Genomic DNA, 21,735 nt, shown 5'->3' on the forward strand with positions numbered 1-21,735 from the left:
TTGTTCTACTGTATATTCAGTTATCAGTGCAGACATATTCAACACTGCACATTTTACGTACCAGTGCTCCGTATGTTACACAGAGCAGCCTAACAGCGTCAGAACTACTTTGGATGATGAATCTCTTTCATTCTTAATACAAAAATGTACAGGCCTGTCCCTCTGGAGATATAACGAAGCTATTATGAAGTAATGAAAAAAAAAACCTTCTTAAATTTGCTACGGTTAGATCTAAACGAGGCTGCACATGCACATATCAGAAATACACATGGTCTGCCCCTCGTTCTTTGTCACAAAAGAGCTCCGGGACATAATCCAGGATCCCTCCCATGCAGCACACTTCCAACACTGCACACATGGGTAGGAGTGCGTACTGTAGGTACACGCGATTGGCCTGCAACAGTCATGTGACTGCAGACTCCAGTCCCCTGTGTTAGGCCACAGTAATTGAAGCTTCCATATGGTATAGATCAGATGTAGCCTTCACCACAGCATTCCTGCAGCACGGAGACTTTATGCTTGTATCCACACTGAAAACGGAGCCAGTTTAACGACTGTTTGAGGGAAAACGACACTATATCTTCCCGTCTCAGGAAACATTGCTCAGAGGAGAGATTTCCATGAGCAAAAGCTGTTCTCCTATGAGTTATTCAGAGACGCTTTATGTTTTAACTACGTTGGCAATATAAGTTATATACACATCTACGCAGCAAACTGCAACATTTTTTTTTACTAATTGCCCTTATGCATGTAGATGCATCCTTTAAGCATGTGAGAGCAACAACACCCCCCCGTCCTATTATCATTTGATGAGTCAATGCTGTCAATGCAACACACCTGTTTGAATTTGTGTCATGTCACTTTGTTATTGAAATGAAACAGCTATGATTTTAATGATCATTTTGAACACTTATGGATTTTTAAAATGAGCTATTCTTCTCCTTCAGAGAGAAAAAGGAGATGAACCATATCTATCAGATATGATCGTTGTGTTTGTCTACATAAATCAGCACTCATTCAAGGGTCATGACACCCAAAAGGTTTGACCCAAAATGAATGAACGTGTGCCATATTTATACCTTAAACTCCATTTAGACCCCTTTAAAATACTAAAATAATAAATATATAAATAAAATCTGGGATTAGGAAGACAGATTATAATAAATATATAAAAAATGGATACAAGATCTATCCATCCATTTTTTATACCCGCTTTATCCTTTGCAGGGTCACGGGCGTCTGCTGGAGCCTTTCCCAGCCAATCTCTATTTATTTCTTATAGTTTCATGAGCACAACAATGATGTCAGGTTATTTTCAATTTCTTCTTTTAAAGGCGGTAAAATGTTAAAGTCATCTCAGTCTTGTACTCTAACTGACCAATGACGATTTCTTCTTTAACTTTTATTGCTTCAAACCTCAGAGAAGTTTTCCTAAGTCATTTCACTTTGAAATCTCGCGATAATCTAATGACTACCCACGGCATAGGCTAATTGATCTTGCTTCACTCCTACATTTTTTAACAATTTGTTTGTTTAGTTTTTCATTTGATTGCCCTCTAAACTGTAAACCGGGTAATGGACTTATCAAGAATAACAGACACAGTAACGGAATTAGTGAAACAGGGCTAAAACAGGGTTTTAGAGCGTGCCCGTGACGTCACGTCTTCATTATGTAAATAATGGCGTGGTTGGGTTTCGAAAATGCTACCGCTATTTAATTTATTTTGGAAGGATGTGTTGTTTGGTGTTTTTGACCATGTAACAATTTGAACAAAGCCAAAATAAACATTTATTATTAATTTGTTGATTATCCTCGCAAAATTCCACATCCACAAATCCAAATTCTTGCGCAAAAAACCCTCTTTTTTTACTTTTCATTGTGAATTAAAACAGTATCTGGACTCTATTAAGTTTTCTACTAATTCAAAAGCAATCAAAACCATAAATAAATGTTTTGGCTTTCTGTTATAATTTCATCCCCCCTGGCTGGTTATAATGTGTTGTGCTTTTTGTTTTGTTTTTTATTTGAGTTATACTCTTTATATGTTATAATTCAAAGTGAAATTGCATAATGTGAAGTTTTGTTATCATTGTACTGTTTGCAAATGTTAAATAAAATAAAAAAAAATGCTACGGCTAAAGGCTGATTTATGGTTCCGCGTTACACCAACGCACAGCCTACGCCATACCCTACGCCGTAGGCTCTGCGTCGATTTAACGCGGAACCATAATTCAGGCTTAAATAAAATCCTTTTCTAAAATTAAGAGGGACACTTTAGTGCCTCGCATTGTTTTCACGGGCAGCCAAAATGTGAGCTGTTGTTTTTTCCCCCCCTTCTTTTCTCTTTTTTTTCTAGCGAGGTGTACTGTCTCTTTAAGGCGTCTCGGCCAGTCTGTTTCGTATTGATCAATCCTCCATTTTCCAACACACAGCTCCTCCGGCAGCGAGAGCGACGAGAGAGCCAGCCCTCTACCTGGAGAGGAAGCCGGGGACCGGGGCAGTCATGGCAGCCAACATGTACCGGGTCGGAGGTAAGCGTCGGGGCGGACGCGTGTTCCCCCCACAGCCGTGCGGCGGCGGCCGCGGCGGCTCGTCCAGCCCGCTCGGTCCTGCTCTCCGTCCCTGCTGGTAGTTGAGCAGAGCTAAAGAGCTTTGTGCCTCGCAGATGATGATGGTGACTGTTGAGGAGGATGGTGATGAAGAGTAGAGCACTGCTGCTCTTAAGTCCTGCTTCTTTTGTGTCTCTGTGTGTGTGTGTGTATGTGTTTTCTTTTCTTTTTTTTTTTGTTTAAACTAAGCAGAAACCAAAACAACAACTACAGCATTTGCAACCACTCAGCATAATGTTTCCTATGATATTCAAAGCAACTTGGCAAGGGGGGGAAAAAAAAATTCAAAAAGTTTTGCTCTCTGTTCAGCTATTGTCTACTGGCTCACAAAAGTTTAGGGTTTAAGCATTTTTCTGACCATCAGAGGCAGCTGAAGACTTTCAAAGCATCAGTGAATGCTTGCAAGAAGAAAAAAAAAAAAAAAAAAAAAAAAAAGGTGGAAAATATAAAATTGCATAAAAAAAAAAATCTGTTGGCCCTTCTTTACATATCTATAGCTAGGATGCTTTTTGGTATTGTATTTAGTGTTATTGTTTTGCACATGCAACTGTTCAATTAGTACAATTATTATTTTTTTCAACTTACTCAACCATAACACACAGTTATGACCTATGGAGACAGTGTTTTTGCACCCACCACCTGCTTTATAGCACACCCTTTTGTTTCTTAAAATGGCTAAATTTGAAGTAATTGTTCATTTAGAATAGAATACTTTATTGTCTATGTATCTGGGTACAGTGAGATTGAAAGCAGCATCACCTCTCAAGTGCAAGACAAATAAGAACAATAGTGCAAACAATAATAAATATAAAAAATATAAAAAAGGTTAAGGTGCATTTGAATAGTGAAGACCTGAGATTCTATTTACAGATGATAGTATATAGTTACACATGTAGTGGAATATTGCACAGATAGTCCGGGAGAAGTATTGCACGGTAAAAACCAGTAACGAAGACATTCACGTTTTATTCAGGGCGGTTATGGCTTTGGGGAAAAAGCTGTTTTTAAGTCTTTTGGCCCTTCTTTACATATCTATAGCTAGGATGCTTTTTGGTATTGTATTTAGTGTTATTGTTTTGCACATGCAACTGCTCTGAGTACAATTATTATTATTTTTTTCAACTTACTCAACCATAACACACAGTTATGACCTATGGAGACAGTGTTTTTGCACCCACCACCTGCTTTATAGCACACCCTTTTGTTTCTTAAAATGGCTAAATTTGAAGTAATTGTTAATTTAATGAGGTTTCCTTCCTTTACATTGGCAGTGGAGGTCTTTAGTTCATAAAAAAACAAACATAAGAAGAAACAAGTGGTATTGTGCTGCCTTGTCAATGCGTCATATGTCTATTCTGTGTCAAATCAATTTGTCATAAACTGTGTTAACTTATTTATTACCTCTAATTGGCGTATCCCCCCTCCTCCACCTAATGCAGTTGCATGGCAGCCTTGCAGGTTAACTCATTTGAAAATCACTTATTTCTGTAAATGCTAATGTTTGTTTGCTTTAAAGCGCAATACGAAACTAAAAGCCATAAAAAATGCCATTATTGCACAAACATGAACTGCTCTTGCACAGTCACGGAGATGGTTTTAGATATAAAACAACAAAACAAAAAGTCACACATGGGGCAGAAGTAAGCCTCATCAGCTTCTGCCGAGACTATTTCGGCCTAATTGTCTGAACAAAGCAGAACCCTCAGAGAGGTGGCTGCAACTTTGCAAGACAATGCAGGTCCATCTTTGGAAGACGGTGACTTCCTTTTGAATGAGCGGTGGACTAAAAAAAAAAAAGTAGCCTCCCTGGGCCTTGATGTCTTTGTTATATCCCCCCCCCCACAATTTTTTTTAATTGTGAAGACCACAAGCCACTATTTTGGTGCCTGTTATTTATTTTTTTGCAAGGAGGAGTAGGCGACTACATGACCAGCATTTCTGGAAACGAGTCCTGCAAATTCAGAAGAGTCACAGATTGTTTTTTTTCTTCTGATGAAAGTGACCCCCTTAGACTTCAATCGTGAATATTGAGTGTGTGTAGTGCAGAGTGATAGAGCCATATGAAATCCGTTTTATTTTTTGCCCAATTCCGTTTTATTTTTTCTCAAATTCCGTTTTTTCCATTTTAATATTTCTGAATTCTGTATTTTGCTTTTTATCGTCATTTTTACCATTAAAAAAAAGTGTCTGGTAAGTGGAAATGAATAAATGTCCACAATTTAATAATATATAACAGTCCATTTAATGTTTAAAGTGCCTGAAATTAGTGAAATACTGTTCAATTACATTTTAAAGAGAAATAATAAATATATAAATATTTGCAACTTAACATGTGTAACTTTAATTACACATATTTTTCTCTCTTAAAAATAAAATAGATTTTATTTTATTTCAAATGCTATCTTATTTTATTTCTTTACCAGCAGTTTGAATTTCCCCTTTTCTTTGTTAATTGTCTCAACACATTTTTATAATAAATTAATATAAACACATCTTAACAATTGAACAGTTTTGCAGTTTTTCTTTCTTCCCCTGTAATAATCTTTGCGGCCCACTAGATGGCGCTCGCGGCCCAAGTGTGGGCCGCGGCCCTATGGTTAAGAATCACTGCTTTATATCATTAATGTGCAAACAGCCACAAAGTCTTGAACAAACTCTCGCCTTGCGTCTCCTGATGAGGTACTTGATGTTATGGTTGTTTGCAGGGCTGGTGTGCTTTGAGAAGCACGTTGTTTTTCCTTGTTCCTTACATGGCTTTTGGAGGCTATGTGATCGTCGCACGTGTTTTTTCGAGTCCAGTCCACCGTATGTTGACAATATTTACAAAAAAGCTTGTTGCCTGATGCATAGAAGTCAGCGTACTGCTCTGCTCTGTATGTAGCACTTAGCGTGGAGTTCCGTAACTTTTTTGCAGACCCTAGAGGGGAGGGAGCCGCTCGCTTGGATGTCATTGTTTTTTGTGGAGCACTGTGGAAGTGGAAGTACACGCCCGTACCATTTTATTGTGAAAATCAGAGAGCTCTGTTTCCGCCCTAACACACAGCACAACTGCATGGAGGACGCTGGTCAGTTATCTTAACTCACATAAACACATTGAACATCCTGTTAAACCTTCAAATTAAAATGTAAAACCATTTGACGATCATGATGTAAACAGCAGCACGTGTGTGTTGTGTATATGCGCGTTCGCGTGCGTGGCTTAAGCTCGCTCCACCGTCTTCACTTGATTTCTAATGTTCCATTTTCTCCCCCGAAAACTGAATTTAAACCCAGATTAGGGCCAATTCTGTAATATTCCGCGTTTTATTCTAATTCCATTTTTATTGGTCATTTCCGCGATTCCGTTAACACGGATTTCATATGGCTCTAAGAGTGATTAGTATGTATATTACACAGGTTGATTGCAAAAATGTGATGGAGACTATTGGAGAAGTAGAGACTGGTTCATCTGAAAGATTTTATCTGGTTTTAAGCTTCTTGATGGTTGAGATACCTTCATGGACTCATTTTTATGGGTTGCATTTGGACTCCAGGTAGAAATGCTCAAGTGAGGAGGGAGCCAGCTGGTGGATGATGGTAGACCGGTGACACATCGGCCTCTGGCTCGACCCTCGACCTTCTGCTCTGGGTTTCCTGCATGTTTCTAAGAGGATAATTGTAAGAATTTCAATGTAAATATACAGGAAAGTGGATGGTGAGAAGGTCCGAAGGTCACAGGCCTGGACTTGAACCTGGGTGGCTGCAACAAGGACCTTAATCCTCTGTACATTAAGCACCTGCCCAACCAGTGGATCTACTACTGGGTCACCAGGTAGATCCCTACCTCTTGCGTCATCATGACCAGTTGCCATAAAACCACATTGTTTCAAGCAACAGTTGTTTTTGCTCGTTCAAGAAAACCTCTCTGATGGAGGAACTAAAGATTCTTTGAGAACAGTTGCACGACCTGCAATCAGTCCCAGCACCTGAGGTGCAAACACAAAAGAGAAAGGGAACTTCTTCCAGTTGATGAGATTCCTGCAGCATCAAACCCCCACTCCTCTAATCTTGGTGCTAACGTTGGTCTGAGCTCAGCGTTGGCTGGTCGTAACAAATGGTTTAGACCTTTTATACCAGTGTTTCCTTTTTGCGTTTTACCAAACAGTGTTGCTGTGCTTGTAGGAGAAGCTTTCACTTCATTAGAAAGGTCAAAAACCTTATATCATTTTCAAAAAAGCTTTCTGATGTATTTAGAAAGTGAGTAAATAATTCAATTTCTGTTACAGAATATGCTTTTTTTTCCACACCCAATTAATTTCAACTCGATAATCCTCTTCTTTTTTTTTTTAAACCGTAGAATGGAAATTTTAAGAGTTGCTGTGGATGTGAAGGATCTCCTGTAGCGGTCCGCATTGCAGTGGCTCTGAAGGCGCCTGTGCTGTTGGGTGGTTGACGTACCCTAAAATATTCCCAGTTTTAACCAAAGCTGTGTGAGGAACAGAACCAAAGCGTGAACAATGACAGCAATCATTTGCAGTGGAAACGAGAAGTTAGGCTGTCATTGGTGAGAGGAATGATCACTTAATTGTCAGTGAGATTTCCTTGTGGCTCGTGTTTCCAGGTTTAATTCACCAACCAGTTAAATTTGGTTTACTGTTTATAAAAATGCAAATTGGGGTAACTTACGAACTTGGCTCAAAATTGCACACAAACTTCTGTGACCATTCAGAGTATCTTCCAGCGGCTATGTCCCATCATCCTTTGCAGGGTCACAGATATTTTAAAAATAATTACGCAAGGGTGATAGGATTTCTTTTTTTTTATACCTTTTTCTGTTTTGAGGAACTGTGGAAAGGTTGACAGTCAGACATTGATAAGCTCATTGGTACCACATGTGTGCAGCTGTCCTGCTGTGGCCTTTTTAGAGAGAAATTGAGTTCTATCAAAGTAACAAAGGAGATGCGAGTTCGATTTTTGTAATGCTTAATTATCTGCTATTACCATAGAAACCTCCATCCATGTGATGACGGTCTAAGCCATAGTGCCTTCAGTATTTTCCACGGTTGCTGCTCAACGACAAATGGCACGCCTTTTAGGAGTGAGTGTGTGAGCAATCAGTGGACGGGCTGTGGGCTGTGCAGGGAGTGTGTGTGCACGGACACGTGTGAGTGAATATTCATACTCTTCATTTCCCGCTTCCCTGCATCCCTCCCTTCCCAAAGCTTAGAAATGTTCATTACGGTCATACAGTACTTTATCTCCTTGGGATGTGTTGGACTTTTGAATACTTTTCGTAAATGGGTGGCATCCTTTCATGAGATTGGAAATTCCTTAACTGCACAGTCCATTATAGGAGTGATCTGATGGACCGTTATGGACTGGAGGAGTTTATGTCACAAGGGTCTTTTTTATATCGGCGGATAGAGAAACCCTAACAGACTGAGAACTGTGCTCTGTGAATTTAGAAAGTTAAACTTCTTTTCTTGGTTTTCTGTTGCTGAATTTTAGGACAAATTTAAGATCACGGCTCCCTGATGGGAGTGCATTAATCAACATTATAATGATGTAAATAAGTCAAAAAGGATGCATCAGAGGTTTTCCATCACCAGTTTTTGGTTCTGATACCTGGGCTGCGGGTGTTGGTGGATTCAGTTGTTATTTGTTAAAAAAGTAAAATAAAAAGGCGTTATATTTAGAAATTTGAACAAACTGAAGGTCCAAATGTGCGTTTTTAAAGCTGACTCTATTTCTTTTAGCTGACATGAATATGATCAATCAGTCCCGGCCTTTGGACAGAGCTGTTTCAGAGTTGTTGTCTCGTGTACGAGTACATGTTGGACTGTATTTCTAAAACACACCCCGACGTCTGTATTTAGTTCAGCGCGTTAGTCCTGGATAAGACACGTTTTGAGAAGTGATGACATTGGAAGAATTGTTTATTGGACTATGAGTTTAAGTTGCTATGGTAACAGTAAAACGTTCGTTGAAGCCCTAAAGGTTTTGTGACGCCAGAGAGACTTTGAACTTGATGAAAGAGAAGTTTCTCACTGAGCGACGCAGCCACGTGAGCCATCATCCCCTTGTTGTTGTTGTTGTTCTGCTGATCTGCCCCTCTTGGTTTAAAAATCCACTTGTGCAGGTTAATGTTGATTCATTTCTGTACGTTTATCTGCCAAAAACATCAGATCAATATGCTATATGTGGTGGATATTGGCTTAATGTAAATTGCACTATGTACCGCAAACACCATTATTACACCTGGGAAAAGGCAGAAAGGGCAACAGGTCCACACACAGGGTCCGAAATTAACTTCTTGACTCGCTACCCAAGTAGACTGGTAGATTTAAAAAAAATCAAGCCAAGCAAAGTTTTTACCAGCCAAAATAATAAAGCGCCTTTTGTGTGCTTGTCCTTTTTACATCGTACTGACCAATAACTCTCCTCAGAGGGTACACTTAATCGGCGGTCAGGACTAATGTAAACAGAAAGGTCGTTGCATCATGGGTCCTCCACCCGCTCCATCTCCTGCATCATCCAGCTCTTCGGATGCTGGTGAAGCCAGCGAGGCCGACAAAACAGCGGGTCTTGGTGTTACGTAGAAGCTGCCACTCGACGACACCTCCCGACTCGTTTTCGTTTTCGCAGGCGCCGAGGAGGCAGTAACACGCCTCATGTTTACATTGTCCAGCACGCGTTAAGCACGCAGGGATAGTAGCGGGCTGTAATCTATAAATGCCTGATGGTAGAAACGTTTAGTGCCTTGGCAAACAGAAAACAGAAATTTGACCTACCATTGGCGCTTGGGTGGGCTGTTGGTTTCAGGCCGCATTACTGACGCGTGCATTTGCAGTGGATCAGAATCATCCATGTCCTCTGTGTGTGATGAAACATAGCGTAGGCCGTGGGATTTTTACTTTACAGCTACAATAATTATTACAAATGACTGCAGATCACCACATCGTTTGAATTAAGTCATCAGGATGATGAATTCCACATTTTTGTCTATCTGGTTTCTGTCCGTTTTGTGGAGGAATTTCCTAAAAAAAGAAATTCTGGTTCGGTTCATCCATCTTGTCTCTTCGTCCAGGTTTTTCTTGAGTTATTTTCTAATAAACGTTTTTTTTTTTTTTTTTTTTGCCACATCTGGAGATCAGAGCGGTTCATCCTGAGCATGTCACAGATTTCCATCCCGAAAAAAACCCCACCACATTTTCCAAAATGATGCTCGATAGCTGACCGACCCAACGACTCTCCACTCTCCACTGATGACCCATAACAGGAAGTTGCAAGGCAGTATTGCACAGTGTCCTGTGCTGGATTTTAGATCAACAGGAGTATGATTGTGCGTAGACGTAAATAGTCAACGATGGTTAACGGCTGCATTAACGTCAGACTATCCAACTTTACCACCCAGCTGTCCATTTTGACATATACATTTCTGGATACCAGAATTTGCAGGACTTGGTGTGAATGTTATATATAATATTGTGAAGAAGAACTGGAATAATTTTAAGAGTTTTAAATGCAGCACGACTTTCACTTGCCACTTCAGAAAAATACATTTGTGATCGGCCAAGTTAACAACCTCATACTGCAGTACTAGATTCATCTTGTGAAGAGGCAGCACTGCAGAGGTAACCAGCGTTAGAGGAGTGAGTCTGGCCAGGCCCATTAGATTAAATTTATTTTATTTTGGGGGGGGGGGGGGGGGGGGGCAGAACTACAGTGATAAGGATTTTCAGGCGTACCGCTATCGCGCTTCATCATTCGATGAGAACTTGGTCCACAGTTGGCGGGTGACTGAAATATTTATCATCTGCAGTGCTTGAGTTTGTGATTTCACATTTTGTGGTTCGGTTAAAACAAACTTTACTCCATTTGGTCTCTTCACGCAGTTAATTTAAGCTGGTCCGAGATCCGTCAGTCAGCCTCCTCGGAGCTGGAATCACTGCTTATTTTCTCATGGTTTTGAAACCCACTATTAAATACCCAGGGATAGTTTGAATTATTTATCTTTGCCTGAATGGTTAAACATATCTGTTTTTTTTTTTTTTTTATGATGTGAAAAACTCAGAACACATTCATCTGTGATGCACTCTGATTTGAAACTATGGAGGAAACTCTCTAGCACCTTGCTTATTGACACGATCTGCACAGCATCCAATAATATGTCCAATTGGCTGCAACATTGCAGAAAAATAGTTCAGACCAATGTCACAGTTCGTCTTTAGATAACTAGTCATCATTGCAAAAGACAACATTATATTAGTTTTGACGCATACCCATACAGTTTTGAATGACCTCGACTGACATTTAAACTAAAGACACCTAGTTGTTTTGAAGGTTTATGCGTCATGTGCTGCTTTACACACTTCCTGTAAATACTGTGCAAGCGCCTGTGTCCAGGTTTCTGAGAAAACTGTTTTTATTTGAAAACTTGTATTTCTTTTGTTGAGTGCACAATATTTTCAGAAATGAGGTCTACATTATTTGGATATGCATACATTTGTAGATTGTCTTTGGTTTTCTATTAGTTTTTCACTTTTGAATTTGAAATATACCTCTTTAATTTTGGGTTTTTTCTTTTATTATTGCAGCTCCGTCTGTCTGTCCGTCTTTCTGTCTGTCTTTGGCCTGTTTTGGATCAGCCCAACAGACTCTTCTTTTTGAGGCTTATGGACGTGCCTCGATTGGCTCACACACTATTTGACTGCACTGTGACATCATGACCGCGAGTGCCTGCTGATTGGCTCACACCAAGAGAGAGAGAGAGGGAGGTGTGGGGGTTGGAGAGCGGGGGGGCTGGATGGTGGGGAGGGGATGGAGAGACTGAGTGACGCTGCTCGGTGCCTAAAGGCCGTCTCTCCCTCTCGGTTGCTTTCATTTTAAGTTCCTCTGCCAGACTTCAGCGCCATGCGCGGGTGGAAAGTCCGACGCTCAAAACAGCTCATTCTTGACAGTCAGTCAAGTCGCTTTCTCCCCATATTGGCGTTTTCTGGCTGGAGGCTGCAGGAACGGGACTGCGCTAATCTAAAACGGGTCTCCATTCGCGGCGAGCCAGGAAAACGGAAGATGAAGAGCTGTGCACAATGTCCCACCTATTCTAAAACCGTGGACGGAGACATGCTGTCACGGGCCGGGGCGGAGTCCCGGTGTGTGGGCGTAATTCTCACCAAACACCACATCAAACACTAAATGTTACTGGGTCATTCAGAGCACGGAGCGGCTGAGCGTCAGCAGTTGTCACGGCCCTGTTTTCATGAGGCTCATTTTTAGAGCATCCACCTTTTTCGGTCTGGTTGCCTGAGACATGTATGGTGCTGAAATAACGTGGGGAATTAAAACCCCTGACCTCCAGGCTGTCGTCTCAACTGTGGTTCTAAAAATGAGCTTGTTAGTGCTCCGTTTCAGTCCGGCATGGTTAATATCCAGCGGTGGTGACAGTGGAGTCTGATGACGAGTGAACAATGATGGAGACGATGTAGTGACGCTTCGCAGTAGAAGAAATGACTCTGCATGCCCTCTCGGCCACTTTGTTCATTCAATCACAAGTGGATGTTTTAAAGTCGTACATCCTCACACAGGTGATAATACACCATCAGTCACTGCATGGAATACATTAAGGTTTTTATTTAGTTAATTTATTCTGTACTCAGTCATTTGTTGGCTTTTAGGCTCCTCTGATAAAGAGGTATTGGAACTTCTTTCATTCGAATATCTTTCAGGAAGCTCTAATGGTTCGTTTGTGGATGTGCTGGACAGAGAGGAACAAAATGAAACGGCGTTCCTTTATTAAGATCGGTCCGGCCAGAAAGATGGATACAACTGCCTGTTCTTTCTCTCAGGCACAAGATTACAAATTATTTGAGCTTGTACAAATATTATGAGGCAACAGACACATCTATTCTTTAAAAGTCTGATTTGAAAATTAGGTCTGCTTTCAAACTCTGTTGTAGATTGGCATTAATAATTGTTTAATTTAAAATAAAACATTTGGCAGGTCATTAAATATTTGATTATAAAATGGCTAAACAGGCGATAACTGTTCCCAAAGACTGAAATTAGATATTTCATACCTGATATGTATAGTTACCAGTGAAAACAGGAACAAATGGGGTTAATGTTGTTAATGTCATGTCCAAGTCTAAAGTGGGTGAAGAACCATGTGTAGTCAATAGTGATGTGCCTACTTGATCTTAAATTGGGGTTGATAAAGTAACTTACGAATGATTGGGATTGAATGTGATCTGATTTTTATTTGTTTGTTTAATCAGATTACATCTTTATTAATTGTCTGTACTTAAGTTTTACTGTTAACAATCAGAATATATGCCAGGAGGAGGCGGGTGTGCGTGTTCCCTGCCAAAGTCATACTCACAGGTCTACATGCATCCCAAACACACTGCACACGCACTACACACCAAATTCATTCAATGAGAAACAGAATTTTTCTATATCCTCTGTCCTCTTCTATTTATAAATACCTGTTTGTCTTATGTCTCTCGTCTAAAACACAACACATTCATGTACACACACTACAGCACATCACACACTCACCAAACTGCACTCATCTCTGTCTTGTCTTTGCTTTCCTACCTTTTCATGTTCCACTTTCAGTGATCTTGGTCCTCTTCGGCACGCAGAGTATTTTAATTCCCCTCTTAATTCTTTTTCACTTTTTTTTCTTCCTTTTCTTAAGGGACCAATTAAATATGGTAGACTGCCAAGAGGGCTGGTGAAGGAAACACACCCCTGCACACACACAAACACACACACACACACACAAACAAAAATCCTTTGTCGGAAGAAACATACTAGATAAACAGCGACGGCACAGATGCTACGCTACACTCTATCGTGGCATCGATTTGGATTGCGTTTGATTGTATTACCGTATATTTTCATTATTAGCCAGTCGGCTTGGTGTGTTCGGGTGTATTTCTTTTTTACCAACTTGGGCAGACGGGAGCCAACTTTCAGTCCGATTGCTTTTCCGCCGACGGTGGGCCGCTGGGTTGGTGTGTCCTGGCCCTTAGAGAGGAGTTCTTCCTTCCCAGAGTCGCCCGGTTCTGGCTCAGGATGGAGGATTGTATTGAAGAAAAGTTATAGTACACTCTGTAGGTCTCCTTGGGCTGTTATGTTTGTTTGTTTTAATATGGTATTTGGACTAATCTTAATTAGCTGTATCTTACCTTGTAACTCCTGGTTATCTTGTCCTCACATGATAGATGTGTGTCTGAACTAGGGATGGGCGGTATGGACTAAAAAATGTATCACGATAATTTCTGGCATTTATCCCGATAACGATAAAAATGACGATAAAAAAAATACCAATTCAACTCCACCTTTGTAACTATAAATCTATCTCGCTCTCAGATCCGCCATGTTTGTTACACAAAAACGTCATCAGCGGGATTCTTTCTTTCTTTCTTTCTTTCTTTCTTTCTTTCTTTCTTTCTTTCTTTCTTTCTTTCTTTCTTTCTTTCTTTCTTTCTTTCTTTCTTTCTTTCTTTCTTTCTTTCTTTCTTTCTTTCTTTCTTTCTTTCTTTCTTTCTTTCTTTCTTTCTTTCTTTCTTTCTTTCTTTCTTTCTTTCTTTCTTTCTTTCTTTCTTTCTTTCTTTCTTTCTTTCTTTCTTTCTTTCTTTCTTTCTTTCTTTCTTTCTTTCTTTCTTTCTTTCTTTCTTTCTTTCTTTCTTTCTTTCTTTCTTTCTTTCTTTCTTTCTTTCTTTCTTTCTTTCTTTCTTTCTTTCTTTCTTTCTTTCTTTCTTTCTTTCTTTCTTTCTTTCTTTCTTTCTTTCTTTCTTTCTTTCTTTCTTTCTTTCTTTCTTTCTTTCTTTCTTTCTTTCTTTCTTTCTTTCTTTCTTTCTTTCTTTCTTTCTTTCTTTCTTTCTTTCTTTCTTTCTTTCTTTCCCCCCCCCTCCCTCCCTCCCGTACGTTGTGCGTGGATTTAACGCAGAACCATAAATCAGCTTTACACAAAAACGTCATCAACGGGAATTTATCGTTTTTACCGTGAGATGACAAATTCTTATCGTGAGGAATTTTTTTGACGGTTTATCGTGAACGGTAAAATATCGCCCATTCCTAGTCTGAACCAGTCTATGTTGGACGTCAGTTGTTGTTTTGTTGATGCTGGGCAAATTTCAGGTGATCCATGGGCTCATTGGTCAAGGGGGAGGGGGTGGGAGGTTAGCCTCAGCACCAGGCAAATTACCAAGTGTGTGTGTGGTATAATCTGACAGCGATCAGCCAAGACACACGCAGGGCTAAGACCAGGCGCCCTACCAAGACCAGAGCCTATGGGGACATCCTGGAGAGAGCTAAACCTCCAATCGGCCTGGAGCGGTGCCAAAAGTGTCTGACACACACATGCAGTAAAGCTTGTGCAGCCTCTTATTGACACCCACACAAGTGCAGACACAGTGCGCATGCAAACAACACCTCACAGACCTCACAGAAGGAAAATGAATGGAGCAATAAGACAAAAGAGAGCATAAGGGCCGGGGAAACGCAAGATTTGTTGTGAGAGAGTGCGCATCAACATCTCATTCAGCCAGACTTTTCACCTACAGTAGTGTATGAAATTGGCCTAATCATGTTTAACCAGCATTTAGTAGGTGTCTGCTGCTAATGGGAGTTAATTAAGTTGTCATGATGCCCAAATTGTAAGATCCCGTGTATTTAGATGACCTTATATGGCTTTTGTGTGTTATGTTTATGTTTTTTTATTTCCTTTAACATTTTCCTTTGTCCTCTCTTTTTCTCTTTCTGTCCCTCTCTCTTGCTGTTGCTCTGCAGATTACGTTTATTTCGAGAACTCGTCCAGTAACCCACTGCTCATCAGGAGGATAGAGGAGTTGAACAAGGTACGTTTCTTTCTAACTCCAGGAGAGTCCAGTTATGTCCACTTACAACTGCTTTGGTCTGTTTATTGGAAAAATATAAGTTTCGTACATAAACGTTGTGAATAACTATTAAATTGTCTAGTATATATGTGACATTTAAAACCATACAGTACTGTGATCCTTTTCCAGTTTAGAAATATACCTTTTGATCATGCATGAAGGTTTTGCCAATATTCGTCCATTATCTATTAGGGGTGTAACGGTATTTGTATTCGTCCCGTACCGTCACGGTACGGGGGTCACGGTTCGGTTCACGCAGTCATACGGCGAATACGTCTGACTGAGTTAAAAAAAAAAAAAAAAAAAAATCAATCATCGTTTTTTTTTCCCCCTTATAAATATCAACAGTCACGTTCCATTACAGACCTAAATGTGTGCTAGTCTGTGCATATCAATAAATATATGTGCAATTCATATATCATCATAAATTGTAGGCTATAATAACGATAAAATGTTCTAATTCTTAATTTACAACTGTCCTGAACGCATCAGGGCCGTGTGCCAACGCGGATTGGCTGTAAAGCCTGATTTATGGTTCTGCGTTAAATCGACGCAGAGCATACGCCGTAGGGTACGGCGCAGTCTACGGCGAGGTTATGCGGCGACGCGCAACCTTCGCCGTAGGCGCTGCGTTGGTGTAACGCGGTACCATAAATCAGCCTTAACAGTCACAGTGAAGGAGATTAGCGCTAAAGTTTAAAAGAAGACTAAATTTGTACAAAGTTTTGAATGTTACCCCGTTTTCCACGTTACCTGGATTATTTTGGGTTATGGAAGAGTCAACTACCGTTGGTGAGTGAGTGTAACCTTCATAAATAATTTATTTATCAGTTTCTTGACCAGCTGCCTATTTTAATGAGCTTGTGTTGTTGTGAACGAGACCGCCGAGTCTATTCTCTGTTATAGAGCTCAGAAATTATGTTATAGACCGCTGTGTCTATATCTATCTAAATAGATTGTGTAATTTAGACCAGTTATGTTTTTTTTGTATTTAAATTGTATCAAAGAATGAACTGAGTCAGTCCGTGACTACCTTAGTTTTCAGAGCCATGTGATTGACAGCTGTCAGGCCTGTGTGTGTGTGTGTGTGTGTGTGTGTGTGTGTGTGTGTGTGTGTGTGTGTGTGTGTGTGTGTGTGTGTGTGTGTGTGTGTGTGTGTGTGTGTGTGTGTGTGTGTGTGTGTGTGTGTGTGTGTGTGTGTGTGTGTGTGTGTGTGTGTGTGTGTGTGTGTGTGTGTGTGTGTGTGTGTGTGTGTGTGTGTGTTCTTCTGAACAAGTTTGTGACTTTACTCTGCTTTCTGCAGCATAGGCCTATAGGCTTGTCTCAATAAAAGTGAGAATAAATGTAGTTTGATGGGTAGGATGATGTTGTTGAACGTTAAAATGACTATCATAAGGCCCATGGAGAATACTCCGCCCCCAGACGGCTCTGCCCATATGCAGCAGTAGAGGAGCCCGGGTTCAAGTATTTATTAAAAGTGCTCGAGCCTCGTTACAATGTCCCATCCCGCGCTCACATAAACCAGTCCGTGGTAAAATTAAAAACATTAATGCACAAGTTAAATGTTTTATTCTATTTATTTTACACTTTAATAAGAGATGCTTTTTAGTTTTGTAGCCAATTGAACAAACTTTAACTTTCAAATGCTATGATCAAAATAAAGGAAGAAAAAACTCGTCTTATACATTTGGGACTTTTTGTATTTTTTTCCCTGTTGTACCGAACCGTGACCCCTGTACCGAGGTACGTACCGAACCGTGACTTGTGTGTACCGTGACACCCCTATTATCTATACCAACTCATTCCAATTAGGGATGTTAATAATTCATCGATTTTCGATTAATTGCCGTTATGAAATTACCCGATTAAAAATTTCACCAGCTGGTATTACGCCCGGACCACATTTAATGCGACACAACACGCTGCCGCCGCGGCGCGCACATAAAGTTAGAAGAAAGAGACGGCGGATATGTTTGGTTTTAGTAATATCATGTTCAGGCAATGAGTCTGCAATGGCCCAGACGGGAGACACATGTAGCTCAGTGCTTAACTTTTATTTTTAATCCACTCTATATTCTTCTGGTTGTTCTCCGATATGCTCCCCTAAAGCCTGAATTATGGTTCCACCTTAAATCGACGCAGAGCCGCCGCCGTAGCCTACGGCGTAGGCTCTGCGTTGTTGTAACGCGGAACCATAAATCAGCCTTCACCCGGTACATATATAGGTTTCTCTAAACATCTGTCCCCGCTACAGTTTTAACTAAAAGAAAATGTGCTCCAATACAGCAGGTCTCATAATTTTATTTTGAACACTGCCAAAACTCTAACTTAAAACGTAACTAGAACTTAAAATTTGCTTGACACAAATGACACTATTATGGCTGCTGCTACTACTAATAGCCTTGAAGTGCACTTTATATTATATTCCTTGTGGTACAAAAATGTCTTTTTGTTACTTTTGTATCAAATAAATATTTGATTAAGGAATACATTAAAATGTCCTTTGTATTTTATATAAGCAAAAAAAATTATGTTTGTATCTCAGATGGGGGAAAAACGCCGCTTATCAACTAATCGATGATCGATCGATAAGGTTATCAACTGTCAATTAATGAAATAATCGATAATTTGCATCCCTAATTCCAATTCACTCTTTCTGGTTATGGGTATTTGCTGGAGCCCATCCCTAAATGCACCTGCAGGAACTTTTACACAGATCATTACAGTCCAATCAAAGAGGACCCAGTTCATGCACGTTAATGCGCATTTTGAGCTGTTTGCAAACGGCCAGCAGCATAAAAGGAGACGAAGAAGGAACACGTAAACAATGGATGCTACTTGCGGTCATAGCTATTGAGATGAATGGAAAAACCCCCACCGGACCTCTACTACGCCAACAAGTCCTGAACCGACTTGCCGGTTCATTTATCGTGATTGTTTTTCCTGTAATTTCCAACTTCATCAAATGTACCAAAATCTTTCTGGTCCAAATACTTAAATGAGTTGCGGTCGGATGATTTACCCCCCGCCCGCCTGGAGGTTTCTGTCGACCTACTTGAGTACCTCTCTTACTACAAGGCCATTAGTGGCCCCTTTAAGGTTCCTGAAGGCTACTTTTACGGGGGGCCATCCCTGGCAATGGAAACGCACACGCAAACTCCAGCTAGTGGAACCATAGCGCCTGTAAAGTACAGATCCAGAGTTCATATAATCCCAGTTTATGCAAACAGTCCCGTTTGGGAACCCGACAGACGACAGTGAGTCTTCATTTTGTTGAGCAAGTACGAGGCGACAGTGGACAGCAAAAGAACCCTAATGGCCATTTTTCCCTGCAGTTGAGGTTGCGGTTCAGGGCTTGGCCCTGTGACATCAGTCACATACCCCTTTTACACCAAGCTGGTTCCAGGGCTGGTTCTGGGCTAGAGCCAGAGTTAGCACCAGTTCTTTGGTTTTACACAGCCTAAGCGCCGGCTCCTGGCTCTCAAAACGGGTGCTACGCCAGCCCCTTTGAGCTGCTGGTCCAGCTCAAAGAACCAGTTACGCTGGGGGCTGGGGGCGGTGTTACTGAACAACCAGAGCAGAGTAAACACGGAAGAGCGCCGTTTTTAAACAACGTAGCGTTGAAGACGGTGGTTAAGTTAGTAGACTCTTTTATTATTACATCCATTTATTTAATAATGGATGTAAAACAGAAGCAGCAGTGGTCTACGGTACAATCCACCAACAGTAACGTCTGCGGGCTCCGTGCCGCCGATGCAGCGGCGCAGCCTCGCGTCCGAGCCCGCGGGGGAGCGTTCCAGCCCCGGGACGCTTGGACGCGAGGCTGCGGAGCCCGCCGATGCAGCGCAGCTCCATCCATTTATTTCATAAAAATTCCCGGCCCGCGGGGACGCCTCCCAGCCCGCCGTTCTGGTTCCGCCGCGTTACACCAACGCAGAGCCTACGGCGGAGCTCCTGAGGAGAGGAGAGGAGCTGCTGTCCCCCGGGGCTGCTGGCTTTCGAGTCAAATTTGTTAACAGGCCTTATTTGGATAAACTGAGCCCAGGTTGTGGATCTTAAAGGGTTACTTTACCTGAAAAAATATTAAAACTTAATAAAGTGCCATATTAACAGTGCTACAGCTGAAATTAAAACAGCTTTTGGCTCTCAGCTTCCTGATCAGGGTGGGGATGAAAACGAGGGGGAGTGGTGACGTGATGACGTGTCTCTCTGGCCAGCTCCTGGGCAGCACCAGCTGTGTAGAAGCAAACGGTTCTTACTTAGAACCAACCGCGAACCGGCTCTAGCACCAGCACTAGCACCAGCCCTGGAACCAGCTTGGTGTAAAAGGGGTATCAGAGGGCTAAGTCTGGGGATTATTGCCGATGAGACGCAAAAACAACATTAAGTGCAGTATAAATAAATATGTGTATATATTATAGTTAAGAGGAGTGCAGCGAGCAGAGTGAGGCCTCCAGCAGCATTACCAGAGATGGTTCAGGGCACCCGAGTCAGCTCCAACTGTAAGCTTTATCAAATACGAAGTTTTAAGCCTAATCTTCAAGGTGGTTTAAGGTTCCACCAGAGTGGAGGCTGATAACTGGAGGCTCTGGCTCCCGTCTGAGATTAGGAAACTCTGCAGTCTGAGAGCAAAGTGCATATTTGGATGATTTCATGAAACCTCAGATATTCCTACGTTTGGTTTTTCTCAAATGTGAAATGATCTTGTTGCGTAGCTCCATAAATGTTTGTACCGTCAAAGTTGGAACACGTAATTTTTTTAATTGTTTCTTTTGTCAAGTAATGAAGGAAATAACTCTGATCTTTTTGCAAATGACATGCGACTCAGTGGCTTCATTTTATTGAGGGGCCCTGGCTTGACTTGATTATTATTTTCTCGTTATAATTAAGTGCCTTTGTGTTTCGGCTCCTATTTTAAGACTGGTCGTAATTAATGACCGCTCAAGACTGAGACTTGGTGATGAAGGCGATAATATACACTATAATATGAGGTAATTTTGGATTAGAACATGGCAGGCTGCCATTATTAAGTCTTGGTTTGCTGTTTTTAAGGGGTTCAGTGGCAGAAAAAAGGAAAGTCTGTCGTGGATCAGGCTGCTGCTCCGGGCCTGACCAGGTTTCTCTTCCAACTGTCATGACAACAATTAGTGATGCACCGAAATTAAAATTTGTGGCCGAAACCCAAAATAATGATAAACACTTGGCCGAATACCAAACAATGGTTTTTCGCAGTTTTTCATTTATTTTGCCAATTTGTTCATCATTGCATAAATCAAATAAATGTGCAGTGAAATACCCGCCAGTCACAATTTGTCTTACTGTACTTATTGTATTTTTTCTCATAATCCTTTTTCATTTTCTCCCATTCAAATCCAATTAATTGGATCGAGGTGGGGCGGGGCTGATCTCTGCAATTTGAAGCCTTGTATAATAATTATAAAAATCTGGGTTAATTTCTTGGAGGATCTCGTCATATCAGACAGTGAGGGTTCACGCACCGCATTGGTAGTACGGGCCTTTTTCTCTGCACTCTCTCCCTTTTCTTCTGCGCTGTGCGTCCACGACCGTCTCCATCACCAAGCGGTTTTCCCGAATCCAACTCAGCCTGGATCATTTCTCGCGTCCTCTGCCTTTTCCCCACATCCAAGTAATAATCTGACATGCTGACATGTTTGCTGCATTTAACGCTGCACGCCCCTCACTCCACGCTATTCGCTGTTTGATTGTGTCATCGATCAATCATGATTAATTGTTCGGTTTTTTCCCCACTTATTCCACCGAACACCGAAAGTGTTTTTTTTGCTATTTTCAGCCGAACAATTTTGGTTACAGAACATTGGGTGCATCACTAATTTTAATAGTCAAAATATGCAAGTATGGCTGCCTTAAGTGTCCACGATTCAAGAGAATTTGTGTTTTTAAGGAACAAAACGTTAGATTTCCGTGTGTTTGGTTCTGTCCGAGAAGACTAAAGAGGTCAAGTGTAGCAGGCAGATAATATTCCAACATCAAAGTAGTTTTTATAGACCTGGGATCTAATGGACTGACACTTTGAGCAATAAATAATCCTGAAAAACGCTCAAAATAAATAAAAAAAAAAAAATGCGGGTAGAAAATCTGATGTGTGTATATACATGTACCTCTACCATATACTTAGATAATGAATTGACGCATCTGTGTGTTGTCGTAGCAGATGTATTCCTCTGCTTTTCTCACATGTTCGCGCGTAATTTTCCCGCCT

The 21,735-nt window shown here is 41.0% G+C and overlaps 1 protein-coding gene across 2 annotated transcripts in view; it reads left to right on the forward strand.

Annotated features, from left to right (window-relative positions):
• Positions 1-2,404: 2,404 nt before the first annotated feature.
• mta1 (metastasis associated 1) overlaps positions 2,405-21,735 on the forward strand; it is a 43,106-nt gene continuing 23,775 nt past the window's right edge. For both annotated transcript variants that reach the window (XM_061742951.1, XM_061742953.1), the window contains exons 1-2: positions 2,405-2,532; positions 15,388-15,455. In XM_061742951.1, the coding sequence (XP_061598935.1) occupies positions 2,505-2,532; positions 15,388-15,455 (96 nt within the window). In that variant the 5' untranslated portion in view covers positions 2,405-2,504. The remainder of the gene's footprint in view (positions 2,533-15,387; positions 15,456-21,735) is intronic.

Source organism: Cololabis saira, chromosome 16 (assembly GCF_033807715.1).
Source record: "Cololabis saira isolate AMF1-May2022 chromosome 16, fColSai1.1, whole genome shotgun sequence".
Taxonomy (NCBI): Eukaryota; Metazoa; Chordata; class Actinopteri; order Beloniformes; family Belonidae; genus Cololabis; species Cololabis saira.